An 18,809-nucleotide genomic window follows, 5' to 3' on the forward strand; every position below is an offset into this window, starting at 1 on the left:
CAATTTTGCTCAATTGAACTTATAACTAATTGGATGATTACACTAGTAATGATTAATGAATTGATACTGGCCCAGAGAGGGAGGGGTCTAGTGGTGTGTCACAGGGCTCTGCGTATATTGATGGCATTCTGATGAAATTAGTGGGTGACAAAACTATGGAAGTAGGTTACACATTAGACAACAGAATTAGTATCCAAACAGTCACGGGCAGGCAGAAACACTGGAGCCATGCTGGTCCGTGAGGGGCTTAGGGGAAAAGTCATGACTAAAACCTCACCAACTGTTGCAACCTTCACAGTGGAAAAAAAGCTTTTCTGAGCTAAAACTCACCTCCCTGTGGTGTTCACCATTATAACAGCAGTTACTATGTTCTAGGCTTTGTACCAGCTCCTGTACCCCACCTCCCCACCAAATACTACAGAAAAAGTCTAATGGGGATGATCTGCTTGATCTGGGAACCGAGAAACTTCCTCACAGGGCAGGAGAAAGGGGGATCCTAGCTGAGATCACAAAGCCCAATGAGAGCCGAGTCTTTGGTTTTCACCAAGTAACAGGCAGACATAATCACACAATAGTGTGAGGGCTGTTTGAGAAAGAGGCAGGTCTACCTTCAGGAACTCCAGGGTATAGAGCCAGTCATAGAGAACACTGGGCTTTGTCACCACCCTACCAACTGTGAACTTGCTCCTCAAAAGAACTCAGGAGCTATCCTCACTGCTTCTTCACAGCCTCACCCTTCTGCATAATGACATCCAAGGTCCTTAGTATGGCATAAAAGGCCTTCATGCCTCGTCTAGTTCTCAGTGCATTTTTTCTATCATTCACATTCATTCATTCATTCAGTTTATTACACAAATATTTATTGAGCATCTACTAAATATTACTATGTACTGTTCTTGGCAGAAGGGATACAACAGTGAACAAAACAAAAGTCCCTGCTTTGTGGAGCTTACAGTCTATTGGGGAGAGGCAAACACTAATCACAATAAATAAATATGAAATATATCAGGTGGTGATCAGTTCTTTGTAGAAAAACATACGACATAAAGTAAGATAAGGGGATCGAAAGTACAGGTGAATGGGACTAGTTTAGATACGCTGGTCAGGGAATGGTTCTCTCGGGAGGTGTCATTTGAGCATACTGGAAGTAGGCGGGCAAGCCACCAGGTTATCTAGGAAAAAGACTGTTCCAGGCAGTGAGAGCAGCAAGTACAAAGGCTCTGAAGAGGGAGGGTACCTGACATGTTTGAGGCCAGCGTGAGCAAGTAGGCCAGCGTGGCTGGATACGAGTAAGTGATCGGGGACAGTGATACGACATGAAGTCAGAGAGGGGCTGGGGACAGACTGGGTAGAGACTTTTGGGCCACGGCGAAGGCTTTGACTTTCATTCTGAGGGAGCTGGGAGCCAAGGGAGAATTTGGGCAGAGGAGGGACATAATCTGATATGGATTTTTTTAAAATTTCAAAGAAGTAGTAATAGATATTATAACACCAGGCAAAAGAAAAACAGGTAATTACCAGGAAAACAAAAAGGTATACAACAAAGGCTATATAATCAGAGTGTACTATGTGGTTTAGATGTGAACTATATTTACAGTGTCATACTTATGCAAACAGTGATTATTGGTCAAACAAAAATTATATAAAACGTTTAAAGAAACAACAGATGCAATTACAAAGATGAACAAGCAACAAGAGACTATTAGGGATGACTAGGCAGATTAGAAAGTGAAATATATGGAGCTCACACAAATGAAAAATGCAGCTGTTGAAATAAAAAACTTAGTGGACAGATTAAACAGCAGATCCGACATAGCTGAAGAAAGAATCAGTAAGCTGAAAAATGTATCTGAAGAAATTTCCCAGAATTAAGTGCAGGAAGACAAGGAGACAGAGAATATCAATGGAATGTTATGAGGTATGGAAGATAGAATGAGGAGGTCCAAAATATGAGTAACTGGATTCTGAGAAAGAAAATATACAAAGAATGGGAGAAAGGCAATATTTGAAAAAATAATGGCTGAGAATTTTCTAGAAATTATGAAAAACATAAATCCAGAGGCATGAAAAACATTTCCAAAGGAGAATAAATGAGAAAGAAATACATGCTGAAACAGCTTAGAATGAAACTGCAGAGACCCCTGCACATCCCCCTCCAAAAAAAGAGAGAACAGATCTTAAAAGTAGCCAGAATTAAATAAATAAATAAATAAATAAATAGATAAATAAATAAATAAAAGTAGCCAGAATATAAGAAAACAAAAACACCTACAAAGAAACAGCAACTAGACTGATAGCAGACTTCTAAATACCTATAACAAACTATCTTTTAAAAATGAGGATAAAAGAAGACTGGGAGAATTTAACACCAAGAGATCTGCACTAAAAGAATATCTAAATATTATATTCATTATGAAGGAAAATGATCCCAGAATGATGGTCTGAGATGCAAGAATGTATGCATGTAAATCCAAACAAACACTGTCCATATAAAATAATACTAATGATGATGTAGATTTTCTGAGGTTAGAAAAAAAAGGAGCAAATCAACATATTCAAAGCAACAGCATGTGGTCAAGAGAGGGATGACTACAGTTGAAAGTTCCTGTGTTCTTCAAGAGGGTGATTAAAGTACAGTTTAACTTTGGATCTTAAAGTTAAACATGCATGGTAAAGTTTCAGGATAACCACAGAAAGAATAGAAAAAGAACATGTAAATTCCAAACAGGAGAGAGAAAAAAATTGAATAAGCAACCAAACAAATCTCAAAACTAAAAAAGTGGCAAGAAAAGAAAAATGAAGCACAGAAAAGGGGTGGGAAATAGAAATAAAAAAGTATGATGGTAGAAACCAGTCCAAATATGTCACGGTAAATGTAAACAGATTAAACTTGTTCATTAAAAGACAGGGATCATCAGATTAGCTTTTTAAAAAAGGTCCAGCTACATGCCATTCCCAAGAGATACAATTAAAGCATAAGGACTTGAAAATGTTAAAAAGTAAAAGGATGGAAAAATATATACCACATAAATCCTAACAAGAAGAAAAGTTTGTGTTGTAAGGTAAAATAGACTTCAAAGAAAACTGCATTATCAGGAATAGAGAGGGTAAAAATCACATATTTACCAGGAATATGTAACAATTCTTAATTTGAATATTCCTAATAAAATATCCTCAAAATATAGAAAATTAAAAAATAAGAACTACAAGGAGAAACAGACCAATCCACCATCACAGTTGAATATTAACATACCTCTTACAATTATTGGTATATGATGACCAAAAAAATCAGTGTAGATATAGAAAATTTGCACAATACAATTAACAAAGTTGGTAATAGACATATGTAGAACTCTGTATTCAACAATTAAGGAACATAATTCTTATAAAGCACATAGAAAACATTCAAAAATATTAATCACATACTAAGCCATAATCAAGTCTCAATAAATTTCAGAGTTGTTATCACAGACCACACTGTCTAACCATAATACAATTAAGACAGATTTCAATTACAAAGAGATAAATTTTAAAATCCCCAAACAATTAGATATTTAAAAACATACTTCTATATAACTCACAGGTCAAAGAAGTAACCGTGATGGAAATATTGAAGTACTCGGAACCGAACAATGATGAAATAAGACATGTCTGAACTTACAGAAAAGCAGTATTTAGAGGGCAATTTATATCCTTAAACGCACAAATCAAAAAAACAAGGAAGGCTGACAATGAGCTCAGTATCCAATTAAAAAAAGAACAACAGAATAAATCCAAAAAATGTAGAAGGAAGGAGATCAAAAAAGATAAGAGCAGAAATTAAAGAAATAGAAAACAAAGATACAATAGAGAGAAGCAACAAAGCCAAAAGTTGGTTCTTTGAAAACACTAATAAAATAGACAAACCTCTGGCGAGATTGATCAAGAAAAAAAGTGAGAAGGCACAAATAACCAATATCAGCAATGAAAAAGGAGACATAACTACAGGTTATATACCGCAGAGAATAAAAACTATAAGGGAAGTTTAAGCCAATAAATTTGAGAACGCAGACAAAACAGACCAATTCCTAGAACACTTGAACTGACTCAAAAAGAAAAAGAAATCCTGAATCGTCTTCTAACTACTAAAGGAATTGAAGCAGCAGTTAAAACTCTTCCTACCGCAAAAAACGAACAAAAGGACAAAAAATAGCAGGAGGCAGAATTTTCCAGTTGCTATGTGGATTACAGGTCGGTGAAGAGATACTGATTCCCTCAGCCCTGGCGGTGTCCATGTAGAACCTAAGGCAGTGGAGACCCTGGGTAGGCCACCTCTCTCTATGGGCAGCCTCCTGTGGATATCCTTAGAGGGCAGCCCTTAGCTCAACAGGGTCTGACAATCCCTCTGAAGTCCCTGCAGGTGGTGAGCACAAATGAGTAACACCCAACACTCACTGCTCTGTGGTAAGCGTGCTCAGGAGGCCAAGGAGGAGCTCTATCACTTGGACAGCCTCTTCAGTAGCCAGCTTCTGCAATCTTCTGCCCACAGAAGACAAGGAGCCTGTGGAGCTGCTGGAGGAGTCTGGTCCAGTTGCCAAGAAACACCACATACAGCCAAGTTGTGACCAGTTGGGGTAGGGTTGGGTGCAGGGAAGCCAAGCGGGGGCTTCTGGAGAGTGTAGCTCCAGGTAGAAGCCCTGAAACTGTCTTCACAAATATCAAATACTTGTATCCGTTTGCAGCTGATGAGCCCTTTTAATGGTGTCCAAGCTAGCTTCAGGGTGATGGTTCTAACCGTGATGCATGTTCTGAAAATAAGAGCTTCATCATTATTTTGAAATAATATGAGAGTTCAAGTGGTTTGAAATCTAATCACATTATCACAAGAAATGTTAACAATATATTTGTCAATGAATCACAAAGAAAAGCTGTTAGATATTTCAATTGTTAAACATTTTTGAAGAATTTAAAAATTGGTTTTAAATACTTTATCACCGACTTGTACACAGAAAGATTTTTGTTGATGGTGACTATTAAAATTTTGAAGACATCATTAAAAAGTCTTGATCAGAACTTGTGTGTAGCCATTTCAAAGCAGAAAACCTGATATAAAATAAACATATTATTTAAAAATCTGAAAAGACTTTAAAAGTTTAATATCAATTTAATATTAAAAAGAAAAACACCAGACCAAGATGGTTTTACAGGAAAATTCTACCAAACAGATCACTCTAAAGTGATCTAGAATTTTGTAGAAGAGGGAACACTGACTCATTCTATGACACTGGCAGACCTTGAGGCCAAAAGCAGTAAGGACAGCATGAGAAAGAAAAATTAAAGACCAATTTTACTCATGGACACAGACACAAAAATCCTAAACAAATATTAACAAACTGAACCTAGTACTGTATAAAATGAAAAGATCAGGACCAAGTTGTGTTTATATCAGGAATGCAAAGGTGGTCTAACATGAGGAAAATACACTGTTTTTACCATATTGTCACATTACTTGAGGGAAAAAACCCATAATCATCTGAAGAAACCAAAAAGATATTTGATTAAAAATTCAATACTCTTTCATGATTTAAAAACAAACATAAAAACTTCCCAGCATAGAGGAATATGATGGAAATGTCACTCTTAATAAGGAAAAGTTAGTGGTGTTCCCTGTACAATAGCCAACAAAAGAAGACGTCCACTACCATATTTTCTATTCAACACTGTACTGGAGGTCCTTGCCATCTCAGTAAGACAAGAAAAATAAAGGCATAAAGACTGGAAAGGAAAAGCAAAACTGTCATTTTTTACAGTTGATATAGTTGTCAACATAGGAAACACAAACAAACATACAGACAACCGAAAAGGAAGCATGGCTCTTCGGGAAATGGTCGATTCTAGGGTTGGGGCAGGAAAACACAAGATGAGTAGGAAGCATCTTGTACTGCCAGCAAGTAAGGAAATACTCAAAAACAAAAAGATGGGGGCATGTCAAAGGGACACCGGAGCACACCTGAAAGAGCCCCCAGGGACCAAAGCTGGAACAACTTGAGCAACAAGACAAATAACAGTATTGGATTTATAACTCAAATTATTAGTTATAAATGAGTTCGTATATAATTATATATATATAAATTATTAGTTATAAATGAGTTCATATATAATTATATATATATATAAATTATTAGTTATAAATGAGTTCATATTGAGTTTCCAATGAGTTCATAATGAGTTCACAAACAAGTGACTGAATAAATAAGTACACAAATACATACATAAGTAAATAAGGGAGAAGAAACAAATCTTTTTCCAGAAGAATTCCAAATGACATATGTAAATACATCCCCTTTCAGAGGTGGAGCTTAATTCCTCTCCCTCTCCTTGAGGGTGGGCTAGATTCTTCCGAAGAACAGAGAATGAAAAGGGAAAAACAGTAACTTTACAGTGGATGAACCCGGCAAACACCACCTTAACCAAGTAATGAAGGTCAACATCACCAGTGATGTCACAGGGATATCACATACCCCTGATATGATGTGATGAAAAGGGCACTTCAGCTCTGTGGTGTTTCTTCCAAAGACAACCCCAGTCTAATTATGAGGAAAACTTCAGATAAATCCAAATTGAGGGATATTCTACAATACACCTCAAAAGTGTTAGGGTCATGAAAACAAAGAAAGACTGAGAACCAGTTATAGACCAGAGGACACTAAAGAGACATGACAACTTAAATGCAATATGGTATTTTGAATTGGATCCTAGAACAGAAAGAGGACATTAGAGGGAAAGCTGATAAATCCATATAACGTCTGAAGTTTAGTTAATAGTAATATACCAATATTGCTTCCTCAGTGTCGACAAATATACCGTGGTGAGGAGTACACAGGCGTTCTCCAGACTATCTCTTTATTTACTTTTCCATAACTATTCTAAAAAATTATTCTAAAATTAAAAGTTGGCTTAAAAATAAAAGTTTAGCGAGGTGAATGGTTTTCATATCAACATTAAAAAATAACTTCATTTCTATACCCCTGCAAAAGAGAAAAAACACATTACATAAAAAGATCTCATTTAGTAGCAAAAACCATAAATACCAAGGAATAAATCTAACACAAGATATGCAAGACCTTATGCAGAAAATTATAAAGCACTACCAAAAAACATTCAAGAATTTATTTAAAATGAAAGGATATACCATATTCATAGCTAGGAAGACTCAACATCATGAACATACCAATTCTCATCAAACTGATGTATAGATTCATTGCAATTCCAACATTTTTGTAAAACATAAGAAGCTGATTTTGAAATGTACCTGAAATAACAAAGGGCCAAGAATAGATGACATTCCTGAAGAAGAATAAAATGGGAAGATTTTGCTCTACCAAATATTGAGATTCTGTGTGAAGCTAAAGTACTGAAGGCAGTGTGGTACTGGTTCAGGGACAAAAAGGTGGCGAATAGCAGCGATCCCAGAAACAGACCTACACAGATATGGAACTTCAATGTATGACAGAGGTGGCAATTCAGATCACTAGGCTATCCACATGGAAAATAATAAAACTGGATCCCTACCTTATATCTTTAGACACCTAACACAAAAATCAATTCCGGTTAGATTAAGGACTTAAATATGAAAGGTAAACTTTTAAACTTTTATTAGAAAAAGATCAAGAATATCTTTAAAACCAAGTTAGAGAAGATCACACACCAAAGGTGTTACCTATAGAGAAAAGATTGAATTCTGGTCACCTCAATTCAATTGAAGAATTTCTGCTCATGCAAAGACACCATAAGGAAAACAAAAAACAAGCCACAGAACGAGGGAAAATATTCAACACATATAACTCACAAATGATGAGTATCCAAATAATTCAATAACTCTTACATATCAATAAAAATGATAAAAATACCAACTTAAAAATGGGCAAAAGATATTAATAGTCACTTCACAGAAAAAGAAACGTGTGGCCAATCAACATGAAAAGATGCTCAATCACATTAGTGACTGGAAAATGCTAATTAAATCCACAATGAGATATTACTCTACACTCAATATAATGCCAAAAATTTTAAAGTGCGACAATATCAAGTATTGATTAGGGTATGGATCAATAGGATCTCTTATAAACTGCTGAAGGTGTATAAATTGGTACCGTAAGTTTAAAATACATTTTGGCAGAATCCTGTCAAGCTGAATGTTTACACGTCCTATTAACCAGTAATTCCATTCCTAGGTATATACCTTAGAAAAGTGGGTGTGCATGTGTACCAGGAGACACGTACAAGAATGTTCATAAGAGCAAAAAACTGGAAATGACCCAAATGTCCATGAACAGATAAATGGATGAATAATTTGTTTTACCATCACCCAATGAAATACTATACAGCATTGAGAATGAACAAGCTACAGCTACATGTAAAACATAGGTGAATCTTGGAAACACAACCATGAGTAAAAAATGTAAGTCACAAAAGACCACATACAGTACGATACTATTTTTTTTACAAAGCTCACAACCAACCCAAATGAACAATACTTTGGTGAAGCATCTCCACAAACATGAAAAAAATATAGATATCAAAAAAGCAACGGAATGTTAAACATAAGAATTAGGAGATTGGTAATTTGTGGCAGGGGGCTGGGAATGGGACAGAAAATGACACTGGGATAGATGCTATTATTAATGTTCTTTGTTAAGGTTGTGAGTTCTTGGTTTTTCATTATATTATTATCTTTATAACTCATGTATACAACGTATAGATATTCTTTAATTATATATCTAATGCATTTTATATGAACAAACAGAAAATGGGAGAAGAGTAGGAAGAAATAAAGAATGACAACTCTTTTGGAGTTTTGCTGTTAAGGGAATAGAGAAATTAAGCCATAGCTGCAAAGGGATGTGGTTTGAAGAGAGTTTTATATATATATATATTTAAGATGGGAGCAATAGGTGACTAATGGAATGGCAAAGTGAGGACTTTGGTGAAGTAGCTAGCCACTAAAACAATGAAAATATGGGCAAACCAACTAAAGTCAACCATCTCAAAACTCTGGCTATTAACCACAGGCATAGATAAAATGAAAGTCATCTATCCAAGAGAAACTACTGAATCTTGGTAAGACAGCGGATTCTGTGACATTTTAACTTGCAGCTGGCTATTCCCATCTTCTCTCTTTCTTCAAATCAGTGGTTCAGCAGCCAAAAGCTGACTAAATTCCGGACAACAGAGAGATCTGACTGCTTTGGCGAGGAATTTAAAAGGCAATCCTGGAAAATGAGACAACGATGGGGAATTTCGAAAAGCTCTGACATACTCCTGGGAATCTAAAGGGATGCGCACATGGCTATGTGCATGCCCAAGAAAGAAATGAAAAAGGGCAGGGCCCAAGTCACTCACATCTGTCTGACTGTGAGGCCCTCTGTGAGTAGAAAGTGAAAGCTAAGGTTGCCTTGTAAACTGGCTGAAGTTTGAAGGCATGCCTTTTCACAGAGATCTCCTTGGTAAAAGGTGGAAGACATACAGACATGGCATTTAAGGAAATATATTTGACCAATCACTGGCGGACCACCAAATTATATTTACCAGGTGTGACCCCTAGGAATCTAGACTTAAAAATAAAAACAAGAATTAAAAAAAAAAAAGCTAGCAGAGAACTAAGGGGCCACATAGTACAGGGAATATGGAATTCAAAGAGTTAGTCAAGAAAACTTGCTAAACAAATGGCAACAAGAAAAATAACAATAACAACAACCCCCCCCACACACACACATACACACATACAACCCAGAACAGAAACAAATCTTGAGGGTGGAAGAATCTGATATCGGAGTTGTTAAAGTTCCTAAAATGCCCAGGTTTTGACAATAAATTATGAGACACGCAAGGAAACAATAAATTACGTTACATATACAGGGAAAAAAAAACAGCCAAAAGAACGTGTCCTTGAGGGGGCCAATGTTCAGGACTTAACAAAAACTATTAATCTATATATTCAAGAAACCCAAGTAGAATAAACTCCAAAAGATCCACATCTAAATACACAGTGAAACTGATAAAAGTCAAACACAAAAAGCAAATCTTGAATGCAACAAGAGAAAAATGATTTATTGCATATGAGGGATCCTCAGTAACATTAACATCTGATTTTTAATTAGAAACTGTAGAGGCCAGAAGACAATGTGATGACGTCTTCAAGATGTTGAAAGAAAAAGACTGTCAATGGATAATTCCGTATCTAGCTAAATGGTTCTTCAAACATGAAAGAGAAGTTAAGATGAACAAAAACTGAAAGATTTTGTTGCTAGCAGACCTATCCTATAAGAAACATTAATTTCAGGCTGAAATTAAAGTACACTAAATGATAACTGGAAAGTAACTACATAGGCATTATGAAAGAATTTTTGTTTGTAACACTTTTATTTTCCTATCTGTTATAAAAGACAACTGCATAAAGCAATAATAATAAAACGGTGTTGAAGGGCTTATAATGTATAAAGGAGTAATTTGTATGATAATACTACAAAGGACAGGGGAGGGAACAGAAATATATTGGAACAAAGTTTTCATATAATATAATATTGAAAGTAAGTTAGAATTAATCCAAAGTAGATTGTTTCAAGTTAAGATGTTAATTGTCATCCCAGGGCAACCACTAAGAACTGAACTCAAAAATATATATAGTTAAGGAAATTTAAAAGTTATAGTAGAAAATATCTACTTAACACACGAAAAAAGCAAGTAATTAAAGAACAAAGGAACAGAAAAAGACATAAGACATACACAAAGTAAATATCAATCCTTCACTGACTCTTCCAAAAAAGAGGAGAGAACACTTCCCAATTCATTCTACAAAGCCAGCCTTATCCTAATACCAAAGCCAGGCAAAGACATTACAAGAAAAGAAAACAACAGACCAATATCCTTCATGAATATAGATGTAAAAATCCTCAACAAAATACTAGCAACCTAAGTCCAGCAACATATAAAAAGTATTATATAACAAGATCAATTAGGATTTATTCCAGGAATGCAAGGTTATCGTCTGAAAATTAACCAACGTAATATACCATATTAATAGAATAAAGCACAAACTCCACACGATCATCTCAATAGATGCAGAAAACGCATTTGACAAAATCTAACACCCATTCATGGCAAAAACAGAGAACTAGGAGTAGAAGGGAACTTCCTCAACTTGATAAAAGATATCTGTGTAAAACTCATAGCTAACATCACACTTAATGGAGAAAGATGCAATACTTTCCCCCTAAGATCAGGAACAAGACAAGAATGCCTGCTCTCATTATTTCCAGTTAGCATTGTACTGGAAGGGTCTAGCCAGGGCAATTAGTCAAGAAAAAAAAAGGCATCCAGATTGGAAAGGAAAAGTAAAACTACCTGTATTTGCAGATTACATGATCTAGTATATAGAAAACCCTAAAGAATCCATTAAAACACTGTTTGAACTAATAAACAAGTTCAGGAATGTGGCAAGATAGAAGATCAATAAACAAAAATCAATTGTATGTCTACACACTGGCAATGAACAATCAGAAAGTGAAATTAAGAAAATAATCTCATTTATAATAGCAGTAAAAAGAATAAAACACCTAGGAATAAATTTAACAAAAGAAGTGCAAGACTTGTACACTGAAAACTACAAAACACTTCTGAAAGAAATTAGAAATGATCTAAATGGAAAGACTGGGGCGGACGGGTGGCTCAATTGGTTAGAGCGCGAGCTCTGGGCAACGGGGCTGCCGGTTCAATTCCCACATGGGCCAACGAGCTGCGCCCTCCCCAACTAGAATGAAGTCAATGAGCTGCCGCTCAGCTCCCGGTGGCCAGATGGCTGAGTTGGTTGGAGTGCCGGCTCTCAACCACAAGGCTGCCGGTTTGACTCTTGGACTCCCCCAAGGGAAGGTAGGCTCTGCCCCCTGCAACTAACAATGGCAACTGGACCTGGAGCTGAGCTGTGCCCTCCACAACTAAGATTGAAAGGACAACAACTTGACTTGGAAAGAGTACCAGAAGTACACACTGTTCCCCAATAAAGTCCTGTTCTCCTTCCCCAATAAAATCTTTAAAAATAAATAAATAAATGGAAAGACTTCTCATGTTCATGAGTAGGAAGACTTAATATTGTTAAATGGCAATACTTCCCAAATTGATATATAGATTCAACAGAATCCCTATAAAAATTCCAGCTGATTTTCTGCAGAAACTGATAAGCTGATTGTAAAGTTCATATGGAAATGCAAAGGACTTAGAACAGCCAAAACAATCTTGAAAAAGAACAAAACTGGAAGACTCCCATTTCCTGATTCCAAAACTTACTACCCAGCTACAGTAATCAAGACAGTGTAGTCTGGCATGACAGACATATAGATCAATGAAACAGAATTGAGAGTCCAGAAATTAACCTTCACATTTATGATTATGGTTAACTGATTTTTCAAAAGGTTGCCAAGACAATTTGATGGGGGAAAGAATACTTCTTTCAACAAAAGGTGCTGGGACAACTAGATATTCACATGGAGAATAATGAAATTTGGACCCCTACCTCACACCACACACACAAATTAACTCAAAATGGATCATCAACCTAAATGTAAGAGCTAAAATGCACACAATTCCTGTAAGAAAACATAGGAATAAATCTTTGTGACCTTACATAATGGTTTCTTATGCATCAAAGGACACCATCAAGAAGGTTTAAAGACAACCTACAGAATAGGAGAAAATATTTATAATTTATATATCTGACAAGAGATTTGTATCTAAAATATATAAAGAATTCTTATAATTCAACAATAAGTAAACAAATAATCTTATTTTAAAAGGGCTAAAGATTTAAATAGACATTTCTCCAAAGAAGATATGCAAACAGCCAATAAAGACATGAAGAGATGTTCAATATCATTAGTTATTAGAGAAATGCAAATAAAAACCACAATGAGATACCACTTAATACACATTAGGATGGCTATAATAAAAAAGATAAAAAGTGTTGGTAAGGATATGGAGAAACTGGAACCCTCATACATTGTTGATGGGAAATGTAAAATGGTGCAGCCACTTTTGCAAACAGTTTGGTAGTTCCTCAAATAGCTAAACATAGAGTTACCATGTGACCAAGCAACTCCTAGGTATCTACCCAGTAGAAAACAAATATACATCCACACAAAAACTTGTACACAAATGTTCAGAGCAACATTACTTATAATAACCAAACATGAAAACAACTGAAATGTCCATCAACTGACAAATGAATAACAAAATGCGGTATAACCATACAGTAGAATATTATCTGGCAATAAAAGGGAGTGCTACCTGCAACAACATGGATGAACCTCAAAACCATTATGCTAAGTGAAAGAAGCTACTCATAAAGACCAACATATTGTATGATCCCATTTATCTGACATGTCTAGACTAGACAAATCAGTAGATGGAGACAGAACTTGTAGATTAGTAGTTGTCTAGGGCTGAGGGGAGTGGAGTGATGGAGAATAACTACTAAACAGTATGAAGCTTCTTTTTTGGGGGGGTGGATAAAATGCTCTAAAATTGATGGTGGTGATAGTCGTACAACTCTCTGGATATACTTAAAACCCTTTAAAAGGTGAATTTTATGGTATGTGAAATATATCTCAATAAAGCAGTAACAAAAAGATGGAAGCAATCATAGAATATCCAACAAACGGGAATGATTTTGTAGAGAGGGGTAAATTGATCCAGGAGAGAAGGGGGAAATTGCTGAAGCAATGTCCCCAAGTAGGTAAGAGATGGGATCTAGTGCCAAAGTAGAGGGATGGGTTTTTGATGACAGCAGTGACAGTTTGTCCATAAGAAAAGAAAAGAAGGCAGAGTATGTGAGTGCAGACGCTATTTGGTGGTTGGATGTGGTGGTGTGAATCTGTGGAGGTGTTCTTCTGATGGTTTTCATTTTTCAGTTAAGCAGGCAGCCTGAACATAGCCTGGGGGAGGAGGTACTGGAGATTTGAGGAGAGAGAAGGTACGAAATAGTCATCTGGGAGGGTGGGAGAGTGAATGGCCTAGGGAGTACAGCGGAGCAGGTGGAGTTGGATTTAACCGGACTGGGGTTTGCCTGGTAAGTATACTGACATGACAGAGGGCAAGGGAAGTGAGGATATATGCAAGGAAATGCTTGTAATAATGGACCATGGGATCTAAGCTAATTAAAGGAAGGCCATGGGAACCTGGAGGAAGTAAAGAACAGTGAAAAACGTTCCATCCCAGTGGCACTGAAGGATTGTTGGAGGTGGGGTGCTAGAGGGAGAGAGCAAGAAGGATAAAAGGTACTGGATGACTGAAACTGAGATTAGGAGGCAATGCTGTCACAGATACAGATAAGAAGGGTATGATTATTGGTGGGGATAGCTGCGGTGGGGTTGAAAGGCAAGAGCATTGCAGGAGGGCAGATTACAGAACTGAGACAGGAACACTGGAAGCGTCATCTACGAAAATATTTAAATCACCAAGAAGTAGGACTGGGGCAGTGTTATAGAGAATGACAGGGAGCTAGATGCTAAATTCTTCTAGGAATAAGGAGTGACAGGGGCAGTTATGTGTATATGTCTGTACCTGACTATAACACAGAATGTGGGTGATGGTATAGTCTGATGATCTGAGATTTAAAATAAGATGGTTGATATTTACATAATCTTAAAGTATCTCTCCATAAACTACTTGGTAATTATAAAGGAAAAAAGATTAAACTATAGTGGAGAAACCTGGCAGACACCACCTTAAACAAATAGTCAAGGTGAACAAAACCAGTATTGGGACAAGCTGACATTATGTGCCTCCTGATACAAAGCGCTGAAGACACATCCCTTCTGTGGTATTCTTGCCCAAATTCCATAACTCTACTACAATCACAAGAAAATAACAGACAAACCCAAATTCTATAAAATAACTGGCTGGGACTCTTTAAAAGTATCAAAATCATGAAAGACAAAGAAAGACTAAAGAACGGTCTCAGAATGGAAGAGCCCAAGGAGACATGAAAACAAAATGCAATGTGGGATCCTGAATTCAATCCTAGAAGAAAAATATGATATTAGTGGAAAAATTGATGAAATCCAAGTAACTTTGTACTTTCATTAATAGTATTGTGCCAATGTTAATTTCCTAATTAAAAAAAATTTTTTTTATTAGTTTCAGGTGCACAAGACAAAGTAATACTGAGACGTTTATCATTTATATCCCGCACACTGTGTGAACCCCCTCCCCCCATCCACTATCCCTCTGACATCGCACAGAGCCATTACATTTCCAAAATTTCCTAATTTTGATGATTGAACTGTAGTTGTATAATTTCTTAACATTTGGGGAATCTGAGTAAAGGATATATGGGAATTCTCTGTACTATTTTTACAACTTTTTAAAAGTCTCAAATTATTTTAAAATAAAAATATTAATTCTAGAACAAAGCTGTTTAAGGAGGAGGGAGAGAAAATATATGGGAAGGACAATTAGAACGAGGACACCTACCCTTATCTCCTGGCCTCCTGGTAAGAGGGGTATGAGGGGGCTGCTGAGGGAACAGAGTGCTCAGGGGAAAGCCAGATTTCTATTCAAAGCAGTGGTTCTCGGTAGGAGGTTAGACAGTCAAGGGGTGTTTGGGGGCATTTTTGACTGTCACAATAATGGGAGATCACTAGTGACATTTAGCAGGCATAGACCAGGGAAGCTCAGCTGCACAAGACAGCTCCACAACAGCAAAGAATTGTACTGCGTCCCATACAACTTTAGAATGTCCCTCCAGACAATCATGTAGGTGAAAAACATTCATTCATTCATTCATTCATTCAACAAACATTTACTGAGAGAGCCTACTACGTGCCAAGCACTGTTTTAGATAACAAGGGTGCATCAGGGCACAAAAAAGTCTGTCCTTCTGAAGCTTACAATCAAATGGGAAAGTCAGACAATAAAGAGCAATAAAGATGTGTCAGACAATAAACATAATGAAGATGTGAATTATATGTTATGTAAGAAGGTGAAGAGCACTATGGAAAAAATAGAGCAGGGTATATGCTGGGGGAGAGCTGCAATTTTAAACAGGATGGTCAGGGTAGGCCTCACTGAGAAAGTGACATCTGAGTAGAGACCTGAAGGAAGTGAGGGCGTGATTTTTATAGGAGAAAAGCATTCTAGGTACAGGGGACAGACCAGTACGAACCCCTGAGGTGGAAGTGTGCCTAATATGTTCAAGTAGCATAAAGGAGGCCAAGATGGGTGGCATACAAGGTGCACGTGGGGAGAGTGGTAGGAGATAAGATCAGCGAAGTTACGGGGACGAGATCATGGATTTTAATATATACTGACTTTGAGGCGGCCGGATGGCTCAACTGGTTAGAGCGCGAGCTCTTAACGACGACGTTGACAGTTCAATTCCCACAAGGGATGGTGGGCTGCACACCCTGCAACTAGGTTGAAATCCACGACTGGACTTGGAGCTGAGCTGCGCCCTCCACAACTAGATTGAGGGACAACGACTTGACTTGGAGCTGATAGGTCCTGGAAAAAACACACTGTTCCCCAATATTCCCCAATAAAAATTAAAAAAAAAACACCCAAACCCTTTGTGTGTGTGTGTGTGTGTGTGTGTGTGTATCTGACTTTTCCAGAAATTCAACAATTTTATAAATTCAGGGAAGACTGTACTTTGTTTGTTTAAAACTTTAAGAATTGTTCATGATCTAGGAAAACTACATCACCTTGTGTTTCCTGAGTCACCAATTAACAAACATGGGGCTGTCACCGTTCCCAGGTTCAAGTATCATAATGTGCAAGACCGTTTCATTATGTCTTTTAGTGGAATTATATCCCAGCCTTTACATATTAAAATATACAGTTTTATTATAAATTAGTCTTCCTTTAATTGTCCCTTATATTACTATTAGGACATTGTATTGGTTTGGGGGGAATTATGTGTGTAGACAGATTCTATTATCTATGCACTTAATTTCAGAATAGTGAAGGGGGCATTTCAAAATATACATTATAAAAATGGAGTGTTGAGTCCAATAGGTATGAGAACCACTGAGGCACGACAGGAAAACGCAGGAACTGTTCAGAAGCCAGGGTGAGAATGGAGAGGATTTTGCTGATGATTGAAGGTGAGTTCCAGAAGACTTGGTCAAAAGATTTCAGGATGGGGACAGAAGGGCTGTTTGGGGATGTAACTAGGAGACCCCTGGTCTTCTGGTGGTGACTAACATGGTATAGGATAAAGGGCCTGATCCACTTTTTCATCTAAGTTGTTCCTCACCCTGCGGGACTCTACCTGTTTAACATAATCGGCTGGGGAATAAAGAGGGTTCTCCCCAAAATGTGGCCAGAAGCAGCCCCAAGTCCAGGCTCCATTTTCTACCCACAGGACAGTCCAGAGCCCCAGGCTAAGCTAATAGGTGCTCTCATGCCAAGCTTACTGCTATAAACAACGCGTCTCTAACCTATTTAGGGATGGGAAAGAGACAGGTAGAAAGAGGAAAAACAGTAACAGAAAAAAGCATTCAGAAAGAAAACCAATGGGGGGGGGGGGAAGGTCAGAGACAGGGAGAAAACAAAGCCAAAGACCAAGAGAGATAATATTCTTTTCAACCATGACTGTCATTATTTATTGAACATCTTCTAGGGGCCAGCCGCTGGGCAAAGTGATGCACCATAGTGTCTGAGGTGGGGATGATTAGACCCCCATTTGACAGATGAGGAAACTGAGGCTAAGATGGGTGAAGTAGAAGGCTCAAGGTCTCACGGCTAGTTTTAACTGATAGCGTTAGGGCTCAGCCTTCTAGGTCTGGGTTGTTTAGTCTGTCTCAGAGAGGGAGAGAAACAGAAAGAGACAGAGAGGAAGAGGGAAAGGCGGGGCAGCAAGAGAGAGATGGAGACTTACAGACAGGCACGCAGGCGATCATGTGAGCTGCAGACCTGCACAGGAGACTGGGGGAGGAGGGGGCGAGGAGGTGGGCATGGGCCGTGGTCTCCGCAGGGTACTCACCTGGTCGCAGTCTGGGGCCGCAGGGGCACTCGCCCTCCCTCTGCTACCCGCACTATCCTCCGCAACCCGCCGACCTAGGGTTGAGAGGCCGCCCAGGTAAAAACCTCGCCCAGACCCCACCCCTCACGCGCTCCTGCCCCGCCTCTTTGCCCCGCGCTTCCGACCCCGGCCTTCGCAGCGTCTCACCGGACACCTGCTGCCGTCCACGCTGCGCGCGAGCAGATTCCAGGGACTATCAGCTGGATCTTGCGCAAATCCTGGAAGCGTCCCTCCCGCCGGCTGGAGAGCGAGCAGGGTCGTAGGCTCCACCGCTGCCTACGGCTCCGGGGCTCCCATTGGAGGAGTGCCCTCCTGCCTTCCCTGGGATTGGCTGGAGATGGAAACATTTTATTTTTACCCGCAGGCAGATCCCCGCGGAAGAAAACTCCGCCTCTTCAAGGGCCTTTGATTGGCTGACGAGCCAAGCCCACTCTTTAATAGGATTGGCCAGGAAAGGAGGTCTCGTCATTCCCTTTGCGGGTCTATTCCACTGGGCTTCGGAAGGTTAGGTGCGAACACGCAAACGTGAAGCCTAAAGTGGGGCCCAAAGCGGGGCGAGTCGCTGAACAATCAAGTGATCCCCGCTTCTTGATGTCTTAGTCTCGATAAGCCACCTTGCAAAACCACTGCCCCGCTAAGAGACACGACTCTGCTCCCAATTTCCCATAGCTCTACCCTCCTTGCAGGGATTTCTGAGCCAGGTTTCTCTCACTCAAAGTGTGCGTAGTTCCGAATTTCATCCATGTTGGACAGG

General features: G+C 38.4%; 1 protein-coding gene across 2 annotated transcripts; it reads right to left on the reverse strand.

The window, feature by feature from the left end:
- Nucleotides 1-348: 348 nt before the first annotated feature.
- KANTR (KANTR integral membrane protein) lies at nt 349-18,319 on the reverse strand. 2 transcript variants are annotated; one of them, XM_081042184.1, is made up of 3 exons: nt 18,203-18,319; nt 18,017-18,090; nt 349-4,787 (listed from the first exon to the last, which is right to left on the reverse strand). In XM_081042184.1, exon 3 carries the CDS (start codon nt 3,977-3,979, stop codon nt 3,749-3,751), a length of 231 nt encoding a protein of 76 aa, XP_080898310.1. In that variant the 5' UTR covers nt 3,980-4,787; nt 18,017-18,090; nt 18,203-18,319; the 3' UTR covers nt 349-3,748. The 2 variants fall into 2 exon arrangements, with proteins under 2 accessions (XP_080898310.1, XP_080898311.1); XM_081042185.1 differs by lacking the exon at nt 18,017-18,090 and having other exon boundaries at nt 18,203-18,296.
- Between the last annotated feature and the right edge of the window lie 490 nt (nt 18,320-18,809).

Source organism: Rhinolophus hipposideros, assembly GCF_964194185.1.
Source record: "Rhinolophus hipposideros genome assembly, chromosome: X".
Classification (NCBI taxonomy): domain Eukaryota; kingdom Metazoa; phylum Chordata; class Mammalia; order Chiroptera; family Rhinolophidae; genus Rhinolophus; species Rhinolophus hipposideros.